Below are 24,956 nucleotides of genomic sequence, written 5' to 3' on the forward strand. Positions count from 1 at the left end.
ATATGTTTCCGCATCAAGAAAGAGGAAAGCATTTCCTTCAAAATAAAGGTAGTGTGATTTCTTATAATAGATTGTACGTTTAAATATGCAGTTATTATGTATGAATCATTGCCTTTTTTGTAGTCTGTGATTTGTGGGAACCATGCGTATACTTCTAGAATACGAAACAGTAAAAGCGCTGATGTGGAGGCCACGTTGATTTTATTTTGGTAGGGTGTAAAGTGCAGCGCTTCCCGTGAAGGCTTAACTCACGACTCCATTCACTCTTTGAAGAGCTGCTTTGCGCGTTGTTTCTTCTGTTCTCTCCCAAAGGCTTCACCGGAGCAGACATGTCAGACTCCACTTCCCCGCCTCCACAAACAGAAACGTCGGGAACCGAGGGGTGTTTACCCCCCGGGTACAAGCCTTTCAACCCCGAGGACCACGGCCTGGAGCGCGGCTTCCGTCTCACCTCCTTCTCGGGCTTGAAAGGATGAGGCTGCAAAGTCCCGCAGGAGGCTCTGCTCAAACTCCTGGCGGGACTTGAGCCGGACCGGGCCGACGGGCCAGGGAAGGACGGAGACCAGGCGCCTGAGTTCGGACAACAGTTGCCCGGACCCCGGCTTGGTTAGTATTGAGAACCACTGTGTTGTCTCGGAAAGCTAGCATGGCGTTGTTAGCGAGCCTAGCTGAACATGCGAGCTAACCTGTGTCAATATGTCACTTGTTGTCACACATAACAGTAACAACTACTACAGAATATGCTTTCACTGATAACTATTGATATTTACTCAAATACTAACACAATCATTTAAAAAAACAACACGGGGAACGCAATAAACTAATTACTATATAGTATGATTCAGCATATTTTGATGGCAAAGGTCAGGCGCTTCTCTCAAGAAAAAATCTAATTTCGATTTTTCTCTGCCAATTTGCAATTCGATTTGCGATTGTTGTATTAATGAAAATGTATAAAACTGAGAAATAACGAGTGAGGGAAGACAATTTAATGTGCGGACAGATACCGAAATATCAATACCACCGATACTCGCTCTATAGTACCGTTTCTCAAAGCAAAATATCAATACATTTGATACCATAGAACAGGGGTCATCAACCTTTTTAAAACCAAGAGCTATTTCTTCTACTTCTTGGGTACTGATTAATGCGAAGGGCTACCAGTTTGATACACACTTAAATAGATTGCCAGAAATAGCCAGTTTGCTCAATTTACCTTTTAATAAATAAATCTATATATATAAAAAAATAAGTATATTTCTGTCTGTCATTCCGTCGTACATTTTTTTTTCCTTTTACGGAAGGTTTTTTTGTAGAGAATAAATGATGAGAAAAACACTTAATTGAACGGTTAAAAGAGGAAAAAGCGGGAAAAAAATGACAAATTTTCAAACATAGTTGATCTTCAATTTCGACTCTTTAAAATTCAAAATTGTACCGAAAAAAAGATAAGAAAAACCAGCTTGAAATGTTTTTAAAAAGAATTTATGAAACAACATTAGTCATTTTTCCTGATTAAGATTAATTTTAGAATTTTGATGACGTTTTAAATAGGTTAAAATCCAATCTGCATTTTGTTAGAATATATAACAAATTGGACCAAGCTATACATCTAACAAAGACAAATCATTATTTCTTCTAGATTTTCCATAACAAAAATGTCAAAAGAAATTCAAAAGACTTTGAAATAAGATTTAAATTTGAATCTATAGATTTTCTAGATTTGCCGGAATAATGTTTTTGAATTTTAATCATAATAAGTTTGAAGATATATTTCACAAATATTCTTAGTCGAAAAAACAGAAGCTAAAATGAAGAATTAAATTAAAATGTATTTATTATTCTTTACAATAAAAAAAATAAATGTACTTGAACATTGATTTAAATTGTCAGGAAAGAAGAGGAAGGCATTTAAAAGGTGAAAAGGTGTATCTGTTTAAAAATCCTAAAATCATTTTTAAGTTTGTATTTTTTCTCTAAAATTGTCTTTCTGAAAGTTATAAGAAGCAAAGTAAAAAAAATGAATGAATTTATTTAAACAAGTGAAGACCAACTCTTTAAAATATTTTCTTGAATTTTCGAATTCTATTTGAGTTTTGTCTGTCTTAAAAATTAAAAAAGTCAAGCAAAGCGAGACCAGCTTGCTAGTAAATAAATAAAATTTAAAAAATACAGGCAGCTCACTGGTAAGTGCTGCTATTTGAGCTATTTTTAGAACAGGCCAGCGGGCTACTTATCTGGTCCTTATGGGCTACCTGGTGCCCGTGGGCACCGCGTTGGTTACCCCTGCCATAGAACCTATGGTATCAAATGGGGGTACGCGTACCCCTGGGTGTACTTGAAAGTATGCCAAGGGGTACGTGAGATTTTTTGTAAAATATTCTAAAAATAGCAACAATTCAAAAATCCTTTATAAATATATTTATTGAATAATACTTCAACACAATATGAATGTAAGTTCATAAACTGTGAAAAGAAATGCAACAATGCAATATTCAGTGTTGACAGCCAGATTTTTTTGTGGACATGTTCCATAAATATTGATGTTAAAGATTTATTTTTTTGTGAAGAAATGTTTACAATTAATTTCATGAATCCAGATGGATCTCTATTACAATCCCCAAAGAGGGCACCTTAAGTTGATGATTACTTTTATGTGTAGAAATCTTTATTTATAATTGAATCACTTGTTTATTTTTCAAAAAGTTTTTAGTTATTTTTATATCTTTTTTCCAAATAGTTCAAGAAAGACCACTACAAATGAGCAATATTTTGCACTGTTACACAATTTAGTAAATCAGAAACTGATGACATAGTGCTTTATTTTACTTCTTTATCTCTTTTTTTCAACCAAAAATGTTTTGCTCTGATTAGGGGGTACTTGAATTAAAAAAAAGTTTCTCAGGGTGGTACATCACTGAAAAAAGGTTGTGAACCACTGTTATATAGTATGATTCAGCATATTTTGATGGCAAAGGTCAGGCTCTGGGTTAGGCGCTTCACTCAAGAAACAAATCTAATTTTGATTTTTCTCTGCCAAATTGCAATTCGATTTGCAATTGTTGTATTGATGAAAATGTATAAAACTGAGAAATGACGAGTGAGGGAAGACATTTTAAGTATTGTGCGGACAGATACCGAAATATCAATACCACCGATACTCGCTCTTTAGTAACGTTTCTCAAAGCAAAATATCGATACATTTGATACCATAGAGCAGGGGTAGGGGAAACTATGGCTCTCGAGCCAGATGTGGCTCTTTGATGACTGCATTTGGCTCTCTGATAAATTTTAGCGACATTGCTTAAAGGGGAACATTATCACAATGTCAAAAGGGTTAAAAACAATAACAATCAGTTCCAAGTGGCTTGTTGTATTTTTTGAAGTTTTTTTCAAAATTTTACCGGTCTCGGAATATCCCTAAATAAAGCTTTAAAGTGCCTTATTTTTGCTATCTTCGAAAACCACTATCCATATCCCTGTGACGTCACAGAGTGCTGCCAATGTAAACAAACAATGGGAATACCACAGCAAGATATAGTGACATTAGCTCGGATTCAAACTTGGATTTCAGCGATTTAAGCGATTCAACAGATTACGCATGTATTGAAACAGATGGTTGGAGTATGAAAGTATTGAAGAAGAAACTGAAGCTATTGAGTGAATAGCTGCATTAGCATCGTCGATAAAATGTGCGGACCAAACGATCATGATATTCGCATCTTTTGACACTGGAGCAACTTAAATACGTCGATTGGTAAGTGTTTTTTTCGCATTAAATGTGGGTGGAAGGAAACGTAATATAGTTGCAAATGCATCTACAGGTTATCCATACATCTCTGTGCCATGTCTGCTATAGCACCGCCGGTAAATAGCATGTTAGCATCGATTAGCATAGCATATTAGCATCGATTAGCTGGCAGTCAACATCAACAAAACTCACCTTTGTGATTTCGTTGACTATCGTTGCAAATGCATTTGCAGGTTATCCATACATCTCTGTGCCATGTCTGCCTTAGCATCGCCGGTAAAATGTCGAGACACTCCAGCACATTCAATGGGGGTCTGGCGGCAGACACTTTCGCATCTTCGGGCCAGTGGTGCAACTTGAATCCCTCCCTGTTAGTGTAGTTACACCCTCCGACAACACACCGACGAGGCATGATGTCTCCCAAGGTTCCAAAAAATAGTCAAAAAAACGGAAAATAACAGAGCTGTAATGTGTTTAAAATGAAAATGGCGGCTGTATTACCTCGGTGACGTCACATTCTGACGTCATCGCCTCCAGGGCGATAAACAGAAAGGCGTTTAATTCGCCAAAATTCACCCATTTAGAGTTCGGAAATCGGTTAAAAGAATATATGGTCTTTTTTCTGCACCATCAAGGTATATATTGACGCTTACATAGGTCTGGTGATAATGTTCCCCTTTAACACAATAAGTAATGAATAATTCCGCTGGTAATCCATCCATCCATCCATCCATCCATTTACTACCGCTTGTCCCGTTCGGGTCGCAGGGGGTGCTGCAGCCTATCTCAGCTGTATTCACAGTGTTAAAAATAATGTTCAAAATGTAAACCATTCTCATGCATTTTAATCCATCCATCCGTTTTCTAGAAGTCACATTCATGGTAAGAAGTCTTCCGAGGATGTCGTAGTCGTAGTGGTTTGTACAGTCCTTTGAGACATTTGTGATTTAGGGCTATATAAATAAACATTGATTGATTTAAGTTTTTTATTTCTTATCTGTTAGCTTCAGAATAACAATGTTATCAAAAAGAACAAGAGACTTATTGTAATCTAAATATGTTGGTCGTACTTAAAAATGCACGCATTTAGTAGTAGTCCGTGTTAAAAAAAATATTTGGCTCTCACGGAAATACATTTTTAAATATTTGGCTTTCACGGCTTTCTCAGCCAAAAAGGTTCCCCTGTTGGTGACCCCTGCCATAGAATCTATGGCAGGGGTCACCAACGCGGTGCCCGCGGGCACCAGGTAGCCCATAAGGACCAGATGAGTAGCCCGCTGGCCTGTTCTAAAAATAGAACTGCCTGCATTACTTTATTGACTTTATTCATTGACGTTTACTAAACAATTCTATAATCGTCCATGTCCGAATTGCAATGCATCTATAAAATCGAATGTTTCCCCCACCTCTGGTTTGAAGCAAAATACACTTTTGATTGGCCTGGAGACAAAAGCGGGAGACTCAACTATTCTTATTGGCGAAATTGTTTGTCACTCAAATGCCAGTGACAGCGGAGAGAGGAAAAACCCCGTCATTAGGAAACCACACTCATTAAAACCTTGATGTCGATTAATTGTCAGGGTATTCGCGGATCTTTAAAAAGTCTTAAATTCGTGTATCTAAAATTAGGGCCTTAAAAAGTATTACATTTATTAGAAATTCCTAATATGGTCTTAAAATCAGTACTCAATGGTCTTAAATTGTCGGGCCAGTTTTTTTTTTTTTTTTTCGGGGCACGTCTTTGAGTAAAAGTTAAGGCACGTCTTTGAGTTAAAGTGAGTGATTTCAGTGTCAGTCGCGCGTGTAGTCGGGTCGCGCGCAGACTCCTTCCTTTCTTCTTCACGTCCCACCTTTCAGTCAGCATGGGGAAATGCAAGTTTTGCGAGCGTTGGCTGGAAGACAGCCAGTTTAAAAGCTGGCTCAAGCCTGTTTCCAATCCCGAGAAGGCCAGGTGCATACTTTGTAAGAGGGATTTCAAACTTGGCACCATAGGAATTAGAGCAGTCAAATCGCACATGCAGTAAGGTACGCATAAAACCGTGGCAGAGAGCCAAAAAAAAAACCGGGCATCTCTCAGTTCTGCGTGGGTCCAGCGCCAACGCCCCCCCAGCTAACAACAACTGCCGCTAGCAGCACTGACCTGACACCAATCTTCGACGGAACAGCAACATTAAAATCCGAGGTGTTATGGATCTTGCACACTGGTGAAACATCAATCCTACACCTCAAATGACGGGATTGGCGATCTTTTTCGTGTGATGTTTCCTGATTCTCAGGTTGCTAATACATTTTCCTGCATATATTACGTGACACGGATTAGTATGTGTTAATGAAATGTAATTTATTTTTACCCTCACCTCGTATATTATGTTTTTACTGGCGTTGGTGTTGGTTTGTTTGTTTTGGATGTCAAAGTTTTTGGATCTCTCAAGATTTTTGATAAGCTGTTTGGGAGAGTGGTGCTTATCAGTTTGTTTATTAATAAACATACAAAAAGTAAACTTGACTGATTGTCATTGAGGTTGTAGTACAGTGGGATCCCCAACCATCGCTTATATTTATAGATTTTTTAATTATTTTTTTTGGTCTTAAATTTCATTCAAGGTGGCATTAAAAAGGTCTTAAAAAGTCTTAAATTTAACTTGCTGAAACCTGCAGATACCCTGATTGTGCAACCCTACTTGACTCTATCGCTGATTACATATTTTTGTTTATCTTTGAGCACATTCAAAGTATTTGGGGCCTAGATTAAAGCATAACAATGGCTAAATGAACTAAAATATCACTAGTGTAGTTTTGGCCATTTGATGACATGAAAACCAATCAGACCCTGCTGTTTGGCATTGTGGCCACTAATTGGCTGAAACCTCAGGCAGCATAACTATTTTGGATTCAACAAGTGAAAAGGTAATTATTGGGGCTCTCACAATGTTAATAACTGTAGTTTGAAGTTCATAAACAGGTTTTTATGATCTCGCTATAAAAATATTTTATAGATAATTCCCAACTGTCAGGCCCAGAACCAGTTTTCTGTAGTTCCTCCAAAGAGTAATAACTTTGAGTGAAATGCACATCCTACAGCAGTTAACAAATAAATTACATGATTAAAACATTTAAATATGTATTTTAATTCTGCAATGGGTTTGTATGTAATAGAAAATAATCATGCCTTCCAGGAGTGGGAATGGACTGCTGCGTGATCCCTCTGAGGCATGGAGGCCTCTCCTTAGTCCAGACAACAGACTTCTTCTACCCCCTGGTGGAGGATCCATACATGATGGTGAGGGATTCATCCATCAGTTTGACTCTACTACCAATGAAGAGGGCCATAGTGGGACAGGCACTCTCACATGACATGTGGAACCAAATTTTGAACACATTTGGTAGCATTCCACTAACGACAAGCTTGATGTTTAACAAAGAAGTTTTGTGTGACACAGGCAATCAATTTGTAGCGGGTGCAGGGCCGGGGAGATGTCACTATGACATTGTTTTAGTCTGACACGAGGGTTTTTAAAAGACGGAAGAAATCTGTTATTGCGATCAACATATTTTTCTAATGACATCGTTTTGTTGTATTTTTTTCATTGTTGGCGCATATTTTTTCACCACATTGTATCACTACAACACATTTTTTTACATGTTAATCTGCCCTTCCAAAATGTTCGAACTTAGCTAAAGTAGAGATGAAAACACTTCCAACTTGAGGTTGTCTGCTAATAGCTCCACATTAACATTACATGAATTTAGACATTAAGTGAATATACATGTAAGAATCCTGTTAAATCAACAAAATGGGTCGGAAAAAAATTAATTCTACTATAGAAGATAAGGGTTGGCTCTAATGCTGTTAGCTTAATGCTAACCAACGATGAACAATCCCTGTGACAGGCAAATGTAAATTAGCATTGCAATTATTTTTAACTTGTACAAACCAAACGGGATTTTACCAGGACAAGTTACATGAAAGCAGTATTTCAGGACCTACGATATACAGGCATGTGATTTTTCCGTCTAAAGTCGGAATTCAGTCTTTTTTAATCTCGGGGGGGGGGGATTAGCTTCCGTTTTTCCGTTTTTTTTTTTTCCAACCCTAAGTCAAGATTCATTTACTTGCCGATTCGTCTTTTGTAATTGAGACGTAGCTTATATTACGCCGTAGTTGATTGGTCGAAATGTTCCTTGTGACCAATTACGACATCAATCAATCAATCAATCAATCAATCAATCAATCAATCAATGTTTACTTATATAGCCCTAAATCACTAGTGTCTCAAAGGGTTGCACAAACCACTACGACATCCTCGGTAGGCCCAGGAAAACTCACTCCCAGTGGGACGTCGGTGACAATAATGACTATGAGAACCTTGGAGAGGACGAAAGCAATGGATGTCGAGCGGGTCTATCATGATACTGTGAAAGTTCAATCCATAATGGATCCAGCACAGCCGCGAGAGTCCAGTCCAAAGCGGATCCAACACAGCAGTAAGAGTCCACATCTGTTATGAATGATGACGTTATTACCGCCATTTTCCAAATGTAAACGATGTCGGTTCTCGAGAGAAAGGACGCTTCACGAGTAAAAGAAATTGATAAACATGTCAAAAATAAGTTTCGATGGGACTGGATGGAAATGGAAATCACTGATACTGTTGGGAAGAAGGAAGTTACGACTTTATTCAGAGATTTTATTCGGAAAATTGATCGTCCCGGAAAATTTTTGTGCACGTTGTGTCAAGATAATATTGACTATGGATCACAACGTTTCAAGGCTTTGGAAGTACATGCGAAACGCCAAAAACATATGAAACAACTTGAAGCAAGGAAAACAAACTTTTCACTAGCTGGTACTTTTGGACGTCAACCGAAAGTGAGCAAACCTTACAGACTTCATCCTTTGTTTACATCGACAACTGCCGTAGACATTGAGAGGAAAGATCCACCCAAACAACCCACTTCAGTTGCAGACAGGGTAGTTAATAATGAGGTAAGCTAAAAAATATTTGCTTGCGAAAAACGCATGTTTGTTTTAAATATTAACCAATTATTGCTTTGCAAAATATAAATGTTTTTTTCTAAAAAATAAAAAGCCACGTCAAAATGTATTGTGAAATTACAAAAAATTCAAAGAGTCGCATTATTGATTCCAGTTAACAATTTATTTGAAATAAATTTGCATATAATACTATTCTGTAATATTAAGTTCTTATGTAGTCTCTTGAAACAATATTGTCAGTGGAGTAACAATCTTGAAGACCCCCGGAAATTTTTTCAGTCTTTTTCACTGTGGTCAAATCACATGCCTGGATATATTTAAATGAGGTCGGACACATCAATCAATGGCAACGTAATCCACCAGAAAGCTGAAAACTTTCAGAAGATACGAATCCAATGCTGACAAGAAGATCTCATGCTGTTGATTTGTTTGTCCTTTCGTGGTCTGCCAGGGCAAGATAGCGTGCGCTAATGTCCTCAGTGACCTCTACGCCATGGGCATCACAGAGTGTGACAACATGCTGATGCTGCTCAGTGTCAGCCAGAAGATGAACGACAAGGTAACGTTAGTTTTTATTTGTTTGTTGACTTGATCTAAGTGGGCTTTCTTGTGATCGTCTGTCACAGGATCGCGAGCGTGTAATGCCGCTAATGATGCGGGGATTTCGTGACGCCGCCGAGGAGGGAGGGACCTCGGTCACAGGCGGCCAAACGGTAATCAATCCGTGGATCATTATAGGGGGAGTGGCCTCAGTCGTCTGCCAGCCAAGCGAGTTCATCATGTAAGTCAATGCCAAGTAGGGATGGTACTCAACCAAACTATCTCTGGCTAATGTTGCAACTATCAATGCCAACAAAAATATATTAAAAAAAACAAACTTCCGACGTAAGTAAAGTACGGCTCCACTTTTCCCAAAAATATGCCACTTTGATGCTAATATACATTGGCTTTGCTATTGACATGCTAATGATTAGCATTAGCAATTTTACATGGTGATGTCAACACCTCAATTAAGACACACTCTACAATAAAACAGCTGGTTTGAATAAGTACAATACATAGAGTATTAATTCTTTAGGGTGCAACAAAAGACACCATATACTCTACACCAGTGGTCCCCAAACTTTTTGTATCCGCGGACCGGTCAACGCTTAATAATTTGTCCCGCGGCTCAGGGGAGGGGGGTCCAATTTTTATTTTTGTATTTATTTATTTTTTTCTCGTTTTCTCATGAAAAAGGGAGGTTTTTGTGGTTGGTGCACTAATTGTAAGTGTATATCGTGTTTTTTATGTTGATTTAATAAAATAAAATAAAACATTTTTATTTTTTTAATAAAAATGAATGGCCCGGTACCGGGCCGCGGCCCGGTGGTTGGGGACCACTGCTCTACACTACTATCATCCGGCGACTCGTTTTTTCGTAACTGCAACTTAATGTCATTATTGCAAATGACACTCAGAAATTTGATCATAAAACAAAATATAACACCTGGACTTGAGTTATCATAAGTTCATTTTTAAATGTTGCAATAAAATATTAACACACACACATACTGAAACATTTATTTTATTAGCCAAAACAATTAATAATTGGTACCGTTGAGTACCGGTATTGATTCCTAGGTATCGAGAATTGATATCATATCGGTTCAAATGTAAAAGTGGGATTTTTCTGAATGATAAAATGTTAGTAACTTAAAACTATATTAATAATAAAATATAAACTTAAATAGCGACATTTTTTATCAGCACAAATGTAGTACAAACGTTGGGACACGTTTGGGGAGATTTTTGATTTGATTGATTTTGACATGGTGGGAGGGGCTGGTTACAAATATTTACACGTTCATAACATAAAAACTATGATAGTTAAAACAAACTGTATCAGTAAAAAAAAAAAAAACATAAAAGTGGAATAAAAAAGCTTACTGGTGAAATGTAATTTTGAAAAAGTTGCAATGCTGACTAAAAACAAAGCTGTTTTTTTCTTTGAAAACTCATTTCTCGAAACATAATTGTGACAGACTCGCTGTCGTGCGGGTTCCATGTTCCAAATAGGGATGTTCTTGAGCACGGTTGTGACTTTGTTTATATTTGTCAAATAAAACCTCAGTGCAGGTCGCTTTTCAGCTCCTCTTCTCCGCTCGCTCGTCGTCTGCCTCTGGCTCTCTTCCTCTCTCGCTCCTCGTCAGCTTCCCTCTTGCTCCTACTAGTCTCTCCGCTTCTCTTCCCGACGTTCATAGCTGTCACCCTCCTAAACAGTGTGAGAGGATGACTAAATTGTCCCCTGGTGCGCGATCCACGCACCTGATCTTGATTGTGGCGCCGCTCGCTCGCCGTCCCTGCCATCCTATTTGCCTCTCTGTCGGACTGCCAGCTCCGCCTCTCCACAATAATATTGAATCAAAATCAATGTTTTTATGAATAATTGACCTATCTAATGCTCCGATTACTTAACATCAAATATTCCACTTTGAAAATTATTTTTTGTGGAAAATTCTGCATATTTTCTGTGTTTGCCATAAAAAAAAGATACTTTTCTTTCAGAAAAAGGGCAGAAAACAAAAAACAAAAGCAAAAAACAACTTAAAATTGATGGATAGAACTGAAGTTGATGTAGACACTAGAAATTTAAGCGTTTAAATAAATAATGTATGTATTCCCCGGCACATGATTATCATAATTTCATGACCGAAGCAAAAACCTTTTTACACTTTTACACTGAAATAAATACACCTACAACTTATTAAATGAAAATATAGAAAAAACTACCAGCAGCGGTAAAGTTTGGATCCATGAAGGAAAGAAGAAAGTGAATGAATGTTTATAACTGAATAAATTTACACATGCATAAAAAATTATTTAATGAATTAAGTAACCTTTATGACAACCTTTTTCCAAAACACAATATAGAATGTGAGATATAACAGGATAATGCCTATATGTACGGTTACAAAAAAGTGGGAGCCCATTTTTATGACTATATATATATATATATATATATATATATATATATATATATATATATATATATATATATACATATATATATATATATAGCAAAAGTTTACATACACTTGTGAAGGACATAATGTCATCTGTCTTGAGTTTCCAATAATTTCTACAACTCTTATTTTATTGTGATAGAGTGATTGGAGCACATTCTTGTTTGTCACAAAATAATGATTCATTATTCATTCATGGTTTGTTTTCATTAAAAGTCCACTGAAAATGGGACCAAATTTGCTGGGTCAAAAGTAGGGCTGGGTGATATATCGATATACGATATATATCGCGGGTTTGTCTCTCTGCAATATAGAAAATGACTATATCGTAATATTCGAGTAGACGTTCTCACGCAGCTGCGGGCATTACGCTCCTCACTCTTTCCTGTGTCTCCTCACAGACAAGCAGGCGCACATTCTTACATACGTCACTTACTGTCACGTCATACGTATACGCCCTCGCCCAGCGGAGAGGTAGCAGCGTGGCTAACGTTAGCTGTGATGCTAGCGGGTTGTTGCGAGAGAAAGAAGGTGTGAATCTCGTAACAGATGAAGGAATAATTAATTCCCAAGAAAAACAGCACGGGGCCCATCGTCTGGCGGTGGTTCGGCTTCAAGCGGGAATATGTCGAACAGACAACTTTAATTTGTCAAGTGTGGGGCACAAGCGTTGCTACCAAAAGTAGCATTACTGCTAATATGTAGCATCATTTGAAAAGTCACCTGCTAATAACTTTAATGAATACAGTTTTGGTTGTGATTTCCCTCTCTGCATGAAAGTTTAAAAGTAGCATATATTAGTGCAGTATGAACAAGAATGTTTTAATGTAGACACATAAAATTACCATACTGCTGTGATTATATGTATCCAGTGTTCATTCAAGGCTAAGGCAAAATATCGTATTATATATCGTATATTGCAATATGGCATAAAAATATTGCGATATTAATAAAAGCCAATATCGCCCATCCCTAGTCAAAAGTATACATACAGCAACATACATTATCCATTTTAGTGATATAGAAAAGTAACAATCAAATCAAATTAGCTTCATGGCATGGCTTCTTAACTTCATGTGAGTGATTATGGTTGACGACACCTGTTGACTTCTCTGAGCCCATTTAAATAAGGCTCATGTGATGCAGTCATTAGACTCCGTTACAAACGCGACAATGGGAAAATGAAAGGAACTCAGCACAGATCTGAAAAAATGAATCATTGACTTGAACAAGTCAGGAAAGTCACTTGGAGTCATTTCAAATCAGCTTAAGGTCCCAAGAGCAACAGTGCAGACAATTGTTTGTAAGTATAGAGTGCATGGAACAGTATTGTCACTGCCACGATCAGGAAGAAAACGCAAGCTATCATCACCTGCTGCTGAGAGAAAATTGGTCAGGATAATCAAGAGTCAACCGAGAACCACCAAAAAGCAGATTTGCAATTAATTGAAAGCTGCTGGATTACAGGTGTCAGTGTCCACAGTCAAGCATGTTTTGCATCGCCATAGACTGAGAGGCTACAGTGCAAGGAGGAAGCCCTTGCTCCAGAAGTGACACCTTAAGGCTCGTCTTAAGTTTGCTGCTGATCACATGGACAAAGATAAGACCTTCTGGAGGAAAGTTTTGTGGTCGGATGAAACAAATATTGAGCTGTTTGGCCACAATACCTAGCAATATGTTTGGAGGAGAAAAGGTGAGGCCTTTAATCCAATGAACACCATGCTTACCGTCAAGCATAGTGGTGGTAGTATTATGCTCTAGGCCTGTTCTGTTGCCAATAAAACTTGTGCTTTAAATGGGACAATGAAAAAGGATTACCTCCAAATTCTTCAGGAGAACCTAAAATCATTAGCCCAGAGGATGGGTCTTGAGCGGAGTTAGGTGCTCCAGGCCTGCTGAGTGGCCTTGTGGTTAGAGTGTCCGCCCTGAGATCGGTAGGTCGTGAGTTCAAACCCCGGCTGAGTCATACCAAAGACTATAAAAATGGGACCCATTGCCTCCCTGCTTGGCACTCAGCATCAAGGGTTGGAATTCGGGGTTAAAGCACCAAAATGATTCGCAATCGTGGCCACCGTTGCAGCTCACTGCTCCCCTCACCTCCCAGGGGGTGGAACAAGGGGATGGGTCAAATGCAGAGAGTAATTTCACCACACCTATAATATGTGTTGTGTATGTATGACTATTAGTGGTACTTTAACAGGACAATGACCCCAAACACATGTCAAAAGTGGTAAAGGAATGGCTAACTCAGGCTACAATTAAGGTTTTAGAATGGCCTTCCCAAAGTCCTGACTTAAAGGCCTACTGAAACCCACTACTATCCACCACGCAGTCTGATAGTTTATACATCAATGATGAAATCTTAACATTGCAACACATGCCAATACGGCCGGTTTAGTTTACTAAATTGCAATTTTAAATTTCGTGCGGAAGTATCATGCTAAAACGTCGTGGTATGATGACGCGTGCGCGTGACGTCACGCATTGTAGAGGACATTTTGGTCCAGCACCGTTCACAGCTATAAGTCGTCCCTTTTCATCGCATAATTCCACAGTATTATGGACATCTGTGTGGCTGAATCTTTTGCAATTTTTTTAATTAATAATGGAGACGTCAAAGAAGAAAGATGTAGGTGGGAAGCGGTGTATTGCGGCCACCTTTACCAACACAAACACAGCCGGTGTTTCCTTGTTTACATTCCCGAAAGATGACGGTGAAGCTTTACTATGGAACAGAGCGGTCACGCGAACATGGTTCCCTACCACATGTCAACCCGCAGGTTGCGGTGAGAAAATGGTGGTAATAAGTCGGCTCTTACCGTAGACATGAGCGGAGAGCTTGCGTCGTTCCTCCTGCACCAGCTGCGGACTCTCTTACCTCCTCCCACCGGCTGCCCTTGACCGTCGGATGCTTCCACCGTGGAGGAAGCATCGGTTGCCTTCGCCTTGTTGAAAAACGTGGCTTCCCTCGGAGACACCGGTGGTCACCACACCCGTGGCCACACCCCTCCGGCTTTCAGGTTGTACAGGTACGACCATATAATCTTACTAAAACACTAGTAACACAATAAGTAGATAAGGGATTTTCCAGAATTATCCTAGTAAATTTGTCTATCTGAATCGCTATGCCGTCTATTTTTTATTTTTTTTATTTTTTTTTTCCTCTAGTCCTTCACTCTCACTTTCCTCATCCACAAATCTTTCATCCTCGCTCAAATTAATGGGGAAATTGTCGCTTTCTCGGTCCGAATCGCTCTTGCTGCTGGTGGCCATGATTGTAAACAATGTGCGGATGTGAGGAGCTCCACAACCCGTGACGTCACGCGCACACCGTCTGCTACTTCCGGTACAGGCAAGGCTTTTTTATTAGCGACCAAAAGTTGCAAACTTTATCGTCGGTGTTCTCTACTAAATCCTTTCAGCAAAAATACGGCAATATCGCAAAATTATCAAGTATGACACATAGAATGGACCTTCTATCCCCGTTTAAATAAGAAAATCTCATTTCAGTAGGCCTTTAAACCCCATTGAGAACATGTGGACAATGCTGAAGAAACAAGTCCATGTAAGAAATCCAACAAATTTAGCTAAACTGCACAAATTTTGTCAGGAGGAGTGGTCAAAATTTCAACCAGAAGCTTGTGGGTGGCTACTAAAAGCGCCTTATTGCAGTGAAACTTGCTAAGGGACATCTAACCAAATATTAGCATTGCCGTATGTATACTTTTGACCCAGCAGATTTGGTCACATTTTCAGTCAACCCATAATAAATTCCTAAAAGAACCAAACTTCATGAATGTTTTTTGTGACAAACAAGTATGTGCTCCAATCACTCTAACACACAGGCTATTTCATCCCTACAGGTCTGTTTCACAGGTTTTGCGGAAGAGCAGGGAAACCTGTGAAACAGACCTCTAAGAATGAAATAGCCTCCGTATGTTTTTTCATGAACCAAAGAATAGGAATATATCCATCCATTTTCTACCGCTTGTCCCTTTTGGGGTCACGTGCGTGCGTGTGTGTGTGTGTGTGTGTGTGTGTGTGTGTGTGTGTATACACTTTTATTCCGAAGAAATAGCGATTTTTGAAGAAGCGTATTTGCCGACGTACATTGCGTGAGTTGAAAAAATAAATTAACGTAGATCCACGCAGATGTCTGTGTTTCCTCTAATTAAAAGCCGTAACAAGAGATCGGTAGGTTGTGAGTTCAAACCCCGGCGGAGTCATACCAAAGACTATAAAAATGGGACCCATAAACTCCCTGCTTGGCACTCAGCATCAAGGGTTAAATCACCAAAAATTATTACCGGGCGCGGCCACCGCTGCTGCCCACTGCTCCCCTCACCTCCCAGGGGCTGAACAAGGGGATGGGTCAAATGCAGAGGAAAAATTTCACCACACCTAGTGTGTGTGTGACAATCATTTAACTTTAATTAGAACCCTCCCAAATATATTATACTATATACATTAGTATATAGTATAATATATTACTTTCATTTATTTTCACGTAAAAAAACACACATTTTTTTAATGTGCGAAGGCCTTTATTTTGCAAATTAGTAGTAGGAGCATTGACTTCCTTGTTCATTTACGGAATCTGGTCAACTTCCTTCGTTTTCACTTGAGACCACATTAGGGCTTGTGCGCGTTTATACTGGAGTCTGATAAAGATACAATTTTGTAATCCAAACCGTCAGCTAGAAAAAATTTGATTTGGCTCACTTTGGCCTGCAATGTAGACATAGGCTCTGATCTGCTGACTGAGGGCAAAGTGCAAAGGAGTTTCCTCTCTGACGCCATCAGGTCCCGAACGCACGGAAATTGCCAAAGTCATTTTGAGCGGCATGCTCAAACTGGCAGTTTGAAATTGTGGCATTTTGTGGATGTCTAGACAATATTCTCACATACATGATGGGCTGAAAATATAATTGACGTGGTTCAACAGGTCAAATTAAACAATTAAGCATAAAAATAGCATGTATTTTCCTATTGTACTGCTACCCAAATCCCCAAGTTTGAACCCCGGTGTGGGTCACCTGACCTGAAATGTGATAGTGGCAAAGACCAAAATGCTCTGATTTGGCCTTGCAGGATCCCAACCCCCTCCCAATAACAGATTGCTGTATTAGGAGGATGGAGAGGCGCCCTAATTCTGTGTCGCACTTTTTTCCAGGCCAGATGGTGCTGTCCCAGGAGATGTGCTGGTCCTAACTAAACCTCTGGGGACACAGGTGGCTGTCAATGCTCACCAGTGGCTCGAACAGGTCTGAGACTGGCTGCTGTTGTGAGAGTGGAATTTAGTGTGCTCGACTAACAATGAATGTTGATCCTCCTCTTTGGATCATCTCGTCCAACCAGACTGATCGGTGGAACAAGATCAAGCTTGTAATCACCAAACAGGAAGTAAAAGAGGCCTATCAGGAAGCCATGTTCTCCATGGCAACACTGAACCGAACAGGTACGAGCATGCCTTTTGTTGTCGTGGTCCGTTTATTAGTCTGAGCCCATCCTTTATATCTATTTTGTTTTTTTTCCAATGTTGAGCTTTTCCAGAATACTTTTTTGTGGTCATCATGCTTATTTATTTTCTACCTTGCAGCGGCAGGCCTCATGCACAAGTTCCAGGCCCACGCAGCAACAGACGTGACAGGCTTCGGTCTGCTGGGTCACGCAAATAACCTGGCAGCACAGCAACGCAGCGAGGTGGCCTTTGTTATCCACAACCTACCAATCATAGCCAAGATGGCTGCCGTCAGTAAAGCATGTGGAAACATATTCAGTCTGCTTCAGGGCACGTCATCAGAAACATCCGGTAGGACTTTTTTTCTTTTAGTAGAGTTTACATGTTGGTTTACTGTAGTGTTTTTCAATTATTTTCTGTTTTAATCATCGGTCTATATAGAAAATTGATATTTTTTTGACCTATGGAAAATAATGAGCACGAAAAAAGATTTTATATGAAGTGTAAGCTTCTTCTGATTATAATCCCTCAGCTATTAAGGCAGGAAGAAAATGTCAACACAAGCATATAAAAAACGCTCAATGTAAGCAAAATATCAAAATCTCATTGAACACTTAACAATAAGCTCTTAAAAATAAGGCATATGTAAGAAATTCTTCATAAAGTGTAAGAAAATAGTGAAAAGTGTGAAAATGTAAACTTTGAGAAACCTGAGAACTATTTTCTGCAGGTTTAGTGTGAGGAAATAACAGCTGTGCAACATTAATTTGCCCTGTTATTCTTATTCAACTATGGAAAATCAATTTTTGTTATGCAGTTTTTGCTTAAACATTATTAGTATATTGGTCGATATTGATAATTATTGACATTTGTTAGGACCTATGGAAAATAGGGAGCAGGCCTTCTTCTGATTGTAACCCTTCAGCTATCAAGGCATAAAGGAAATGTCAACACAAGCCTGGAAAATACTCAAACATGTAAACAAAATAGTAAAATCACTTTGAACACTTTATAAGCTTTTAAAAATAATGAATATGTAAGAAATGCTTCATAAAGTCTAAGAAAATAGTGCAAAGTATGAAAATGTAAACATAGAGAAACCTTAGAATTATTTTCTGCAGGTTTACTTTCAATAAGTTATAGCTGTGCTCTAAAGCAGTGGTTCTCAAATGGGCGTACTTGAAGGTATGCCAAGAGGTACGTGAGAATTTTTCCAAAATATTCTAAAAATAGCAACAATTCAAAAATCCTTTATAAATATATTTATTGAATAATACTTCAACACAATATGAATGTAAGTTCATAAACTGTGAAAAGAAATGCAACAATGCAATATGAATTGTTAACAGCTAGATTTTTTTGTGGACATGTTCCATAAATATTGATGTTAAAGATTTATTTTTTTGTGAACGAATGTTTAGAATTAATTTCATGAATCCAGATGGATCTCTATTACAATCCCCAAAGAGGGCACTTTATGTTGATGATTACTTCTATGTGTAGAAATCCATCCATCCATCTTCTTCCGCTTATCCGAGGTCGGGTCGAGGGGGCAGCAGCCTAAGCAGGGAAGCCCAGACTTCCCTCTCCCCAGCCACTTCGTCTAGCTCCTCCCGGGGGATCCCGAGGCGTTCCCAGGCCAGCCGGGAGAAATAGTCTTCCCAACGTGTCCTGGGTCTTCCCCGTGGCCTCCTACCGGTTGGACGTGCCCTAAACACCTCCCTAGAGAGGCGTTCGGGTGGCATCCTGACCAGATGCCCGAACCACCTCATCTGGCTCCTCTCGATGTGGAGGAGCAGTGGCTCAAAAGCTCCTCCCGGATGACAGAGCTTCTCACCCTATCTCTAAGGGAGAGCCCCGACATCCGGCGGAGGAAACTCATTTCGGCCGCTTGTACCCGTGATCCTAACCTTTCGGTCATGACCCAAAGCCCATGACCATAGGTGAGGATGGGAACGTAGATCGACCGGTAAATTGAGAGCTTTGCCTTCCGGCTCAGCTCCATTAATATTGATGTTAAAGATTTCTTTTTTTGTGAAAAAATGTTTAGAATTAAGTTCATGAATCCAGATGGATCTCTATTACAATCCCCAAAGAGGGCACTTTAGGTTAATGATTACTTCTATGTGTAGAAATCTTTATTTATAGATGAATCACTTGTTTATTTTTCAAAAAGTTTTTAGTTATTTTTATATCTTTTTTCCAAATAGTTCAAGAAACACCACTACAAATGAGCAATATTTTGCACTGTTATACAATTTAATAAATCAGAAATTGAGGACATAGTGCTGTATTTTATTTTTTTATCTTTTTTTTTTCAACCAAAAATGCTTTGCTCTTAGAGGGTACTTGAATTAAAAAAATGTTCTCAGGGGGTACATCACATGGGGCGGCATGGTGTAGTGGGTAGAGCGGCCGTGCCAGAAACCTGAGGGTTGCGGGTTCGCTTCCCACCTATTGACATCAAAATCGCTGCCGTTGTGTCCTTGGGCAGGACACTTCACCCTTTTCCCCCGGTGCCGCTCACACTGGTGAATGAATGATGAATGAATGATTGGTGGTGGTCGGAGGGGCCGTAGGCGCAAACTGGCAGCCACGCTTCCGTCAGTCTACCCCAGGGCAGCTGTGGCTACAGATGTAGCTTACCACCACCAGGTGTGAATGAATGATGGGTTCCCACTTCTCTGTGAGCGCTTTGAGTATATAACAATAGAAAAGCACGATATATATCTAATCGATCATCATCATCATCATCATCATCATCACTGAAAAAAGGTTGAGAACAACTGCTCTAAAGGGTGAGCGCGGCCAAGGTGGTGAGGTATTAGCGGTCTTGCCTTGCAACATTTACAGACCACATTGGTGTGACTACGGTCCCTTTGGAAAAATCCAAAACCCTGTCCATGTGACTTTTCTTTCCTCTATTATCCACAATTTCTTCAATTTGACTTTGTTTTCTCACTCCATGCAAAGAATTCACCGCCAGACAAGCAAACTTGATAGTTGATATTTGGGCTGTGAATCTTTGAGGACCACATGATTCGATTTGACTTTTGGAGGCAACGATTCGATTCAGAATCGATCTTTCGATTCAGAATCGATCTATCGATTCCAAAACAGTACTTTTTATTAACATTGGGTGCCAGTTCTATGATAAACAGCTCTGATACATTTCTAAATCACTTAAAAGGAAACTGGTTTTGTTTAATACAGTGGTTATCAACCTTTTTTCATTGATGTACCCCCTGAGAACATTTTTGTAGTTCAAGTACCCCCTAATCAGAGCAAAGAAGAAAAAATATTTTTAACGGACGTTATATCGGGCGCATTTTTTATTGTGTATTGTGATATATATCATCAATTTATTGTGGGCCACTGTAAGTGTATGAATATTAATAAACAACTTCCTTTTGCTCTCTCTCCAGGCGGACTCCTAGTGTGTCTGCCCAGGGAGCAAGCCGCCAAGTTCTGTTCTGAGATGAAGAGCCAGGGCTCGGGAGCTGGGGGTCAGGGTGCGTGGATCATCGGGATCGTAGAGAAGGGAGACCGCCGTGCTCGCATCATCGACAAGCCCCGCATCATCGAGGTCCACCCGCGAGGAAGCCAAGTAGCCAATCGAGAGAACAGCTCGGCAAGCCCCGTGCCTCTTCCCAACCTGTCATAGACTGTGTGCATCGTTGTGTATCTTTTCTCTACCGCTGTTCTTGGAGGTGGGCCTCTTAAATGATCAAAACAAAATTTACCTTGTCCGATTCATAGCTTGACTAATTGCATTTAACTTTTCAACACATTTCCTTTAGTAACAAAAAGGCAGTTTTAGGATTACTGGGACGAGAAAAACATTCCAAATCAAGCCTCCTAAATTCTGATACAAACTGAGTGGATGTGTATGTTTGCATGATATGAATGAATTGTTTTTTCCAAGTGTCTTATTGGTGAATCATGTGGGAAGGAGATGAGGGTTCTGTAATGTGTGAATGCATTTATACCATGGAAATCCGTTTTTTTAATCTGTTCTTGCGCCCGGATCAGCTGCTACAGTCCAGAGGAAGGCTTGAGCAGCTTCCTCTGGACAAGCGGTGCTGTTCCCAGACCAGCAAGATCAGCTGGTGGGTCTTCCAGCACCAAGTCGCTTCCAGTCTTCCCCCTTATGACGCTCCACCCCGTAAACCCCGGCCTACGGGGACAGGTGGAGTTGATGTTTTCCAATTGAGGGGTGGGGGGGGGACTTTGGCCTGCTGGAGGCCTAAAGCTGTTGGATTTCCTGCTTACCACACTTAATTAAAACAAAATTATGTGTGCAAAATTCACTTCATTTGTATGATGAATCTTTACTGTGAAAGATACATGCAGCCTAGGAGAACATCACCTTCAACGAAGAGCAAGTCTCACTTCCAGAAAATCAGTCATTGTTTGGAATCGGATACACGACATGGTTTAAGAAGACCTAATATATACTTTTAAGAGTTGTATTTTAAAATGGAGTTGAACAAAATATACACAAAAATGCTACTTCTACGTTTATTATAAACATCACTTAGTATGATGCAGTTATACAGCGCTCCAAATCACTAAGTAATGACCAGTGGTTAAAAAACACATTGGTATTTTAAAATATAAAAACAGTAAATTACTGATAGTGACACATTACAGTAGGGGTGTCCAAACTTATTCCACTGAGGGTCACACACTAAAAATATATTTTTCAAAACCAATACAGTACATATTTTTTTACCTTTAGGGCTCCCCTCCAGTTTAGTCTCGGGGACCCTGAAGAGTCTCATTCATAAAAATTCAAAGCAAGTTTATTTTTAGAGCGAAATTGGTGCACAGTGCAATTGTCAGATATTTGTATTATTATTAACACTTAAGTCTCAGGATCAATTTCAGGTGTATCTGTTGATATTAAGTTTACTTTTTTTTAAATGTTTTATGTAGTGTTATGTCAACCCCCCACACACACACACGCACACACAAAATACTGAATGTTCTCCCCACCAAAAAATTATATGTGTTAAGAATTTTTTATGTGAAGTAATTGAAGCCTTAAATAGATCAAAAATTAAAACCACCATTGATTTTTATTTTCATTATACATATATATTGCAATGTATGTGTGTGTATATATATATATATATATATATGTGTGTGTGTGTGTGTGTGTGTGTGTGTGTGTATATATATATTATATATATGTGTATGTGTATATATATATATATGTATATATATATATGTGTGTGTGTATATATATATATATGTATAAGTATATATATGCATGTGTATATATGTATGTGTATATATATATGTCTATAAATATGTATATATAAATGTATGTATATGTGTATATATGTATATAAATGTATATGTATGTATACATATCTATATGTATGTATATATGTATATGTGTATATATATATATGCATATATATATATATATATATATATATACATACATACATACATACACACAATCAGAATCAGACATACTTTATTAGTCCCCGAGGAGAAATTATTGGGGGTTAAATCACCAAAAATGATTCCCGGGTGCGGCACAGCTGCTGCCCACTGCTCCCCTCACCTCCCAGGGGGTGATCAAGGGTGTTGGGTCAAATACAGAGAATAATTCCGCCACACCTAGTGTGTGTGACAATCATTGGTACTTTAACTTATATATATATATATATATACATACACACACATGTATATAAACGAATATATGTATATGTATGTATATATGCGTATATATATATATATATATATATATATATATATATATATATATATATATATATATTGAGCAATGACAATTTAAATAAAAAAAAGTCCCACTAAAATGGTTGGCAATCCAAAAGGGCCCTACTCTGAAAATAAGTATTTTATAAAATGTTTTACTTTCAACACTTAAGCCCTGACCAACTTGATTGTAAGTCTTTATATTTTGTTTTAATATTTTTTTGTTTTGTTTAATGTCCTTTTTTGTCTTAGAAGCCTTCTCTTTTTTATACGTCAAATACACAAAATATGCAATACTTTCCCCTAAACAATTTAAAAGTTGAATATTTGATGAAGTAAGAATCAATAATTCATAAAAACTATTTTCGATTCATTTATTTTTTATTTTTTTACTGACAGCATGGCAGCTATGTGTTTAAGCAACTTTGCAACTTTGTCTATTTACAGCTAACCTGTAAAAGAATAGTGGCAAACAGCAATTTACTCTCCGACCACCAGGGAGCAGCATTCACATGACAAATAATGCAGAAGAAGAAACACGGACGTGCATTTTTACGGCAAAGTAAACCTTGTCATCCAAGGAGTGATTAAAAGCGGTAAGAGTGGCAGTAAAATATGTATATTGAATATTGCGTTGTAGCGGGTAGATGTTAAATACAGTTTGAGTCTTGAATATATCAAAAACGTTCCTTTTGTATTAGGGGTAATAACTAAGCAAGACGTGTTCGTGCTTTAGGGTTTTCGTTCCTGTTCCCCCTTTGATAATGTCTACTAGTCCACGTTCATGTCCAAGCATTTGAATTCAGCTGTGTTGCGGTCATATTTAAAGCTTGACAACATGACTATGCAGCTCACTGCTCCCCTCACCTCCAAGGGCGTGAGAGTAATGGGTCAAACGCAAAGGACGACCCCAAAAGGGAATAGGCGGTAGGAAATGGATGGATGGAATCTCACCACACCTTGTGTGTGTGTGTGTGTGTGTGTGTGTGTGTGTGTGTGTGTGTGTGTGTGTGTGTGTGTGTGTGTGTGTGTGTGTGTGTGTGTGTGTGTGTGTGTGTGTGTGTGTGTGTGTGTGTGTGTGTGTGTGTGTGTGTGTGTGTGTGTGTGTGTGTGAGTGTGTGAGTGTGAGTGTGAGTGTGTGACAGTCATTGGTACTTTAACTTTAATTATGACCGTACCTGACAGGTTGTCTGCTGCCACCATGCCATACCTTGGCAACGAGGACATGGTGAAGGACCTGAGGAGAGCTCTGTCCAACCCTCACGTCCAGTCGGATCACTTGCGTTACAGGAACGCCATCCTCAAAGTGATTAAGTACGAACACACACACGTCTTTGCATCCCTGAGTTACTCAATTGCACTTCATTGTTTTTCTGAAATGATATCCGGAGCTCCCAGAAATAATGTTCCCACACCATACTTGCCAAGCTTCCCGGATTTTCCGGGAGACTCCCGAAATTCCACGCCTCTCCCGAAAACCTCCCGGGACGGATTTTCTCCCGAAAATCTCCCGAAATTCAGACGGAGCTGGAGGCCACGCCCACTCCAGCTCCATGAGAACCTGTCTCAATGTTGTGACCCTCTTAAACAGGACAATACTGCCATCTACTGTACATAGAATAGAATGTCTGTTCTGAAGCCCACAGTAAAGAGACGTAACTTCATCACGTCGCCTGGTTATTGACTCCAACCCAATATATTACACCTTCGACGAGCAAAATGAAGAAATACGCTTGCAAGTTCCAGAACGAATGGAAACAAGAATTTCAGTTTATCCAGGAGAGTTAGAAGGGGACTGGGTATGTTGCCTGTAAATTTTATAGAACAGACTTCTCCATTGAACACGGTGAACGGATATACTCACCCATGAACGGTCAGTCAGCAAAGCATCGTTCACAACCCAGTATTATGGCCCATCTTGCAAAATGGAGACCCGATGGTGTATCTTATCTTATGGATGGCTATGCTGATAGCTGGAAGCAACATCCCGTTCTCATTTGCGCATGTCTA

The 24,956-nt window shown here is 39.1% G+C and overlaps 2 protein-coding genes across 4 annotated transcripts in view; both read left to right on the top strand.

Moving 5' to 3' along the window:
* The first annotated feature begins 222 nt into the window (after nt 1–222).
* On the top strand, nt 223–21,523 carry sephs3 (selenophosphate synthetase 3). The gene is made up of 8 exons (XM_061903082.1): nt 223–606; nt 6,928–7,031; nt 9,199–9,306; nt 9,374–9,528; nt 16,926–17,016; nt 17,111–17,210; nt 17,352–17,564; nt 20,639–21,523. Exons 1-8 carry the CDS (start codon nt 330–332, stop codon nt 20,875–20,877), a joined length of 1,287 nt encoding a protein of 428 aa, XP_061759066.1. The 5' UTR covers nt 223–329; the 3' UTR covers nt 20,878–21,523.
* A 1,898-nt stretch (nt 21,524–23,421) lies between these two features.
* The window catches only part of ap4b1 (adaptor related protein complex 4 subunit beta 1), a 45,799-nt gene continuing 44,264 nt past the window's right edge, over nt 23,422–24,956 (top strand). For 2 of the 3 annotated variants that reach the window (XM_061903084.1, XM_061903083.1), the window contains exons 1-2: nt 23,566–23,873; nt 24,132–24,260. In XM_061903084.1, coding sequence (XP_061759068.1) covers nt 23,731–23,873; nt 24,132–24,260 — 272 coding nt within the window. In that variant the 5' untranslated portion in view covers nt 23,566–23,730. Of the gene's footprint in view, nt 23,543–23,565; nt 23,874–24,131; nt 24,261–24,956 lie in introns of those variants that run through there. The other variant, XM_061903085.1, reaches the window with a different exon arrangement.

Source organism: Nerophis ophidion, linkage group LG06, assembly GCF_033978795.1.
Source record: "Nerophis ophidion isolate RoL-2023_Sa linkage group LG06, RoL_Noph_v1.0, whole genome shotgun sequence".
In the NCBI taxonomy this organism is placed as follows: Eukaryota; Metazoa; Chordata; class Actinopteri; order Syngnathiformes; family Syngnathidae; genus Nerophis; species Nerophis ophidion.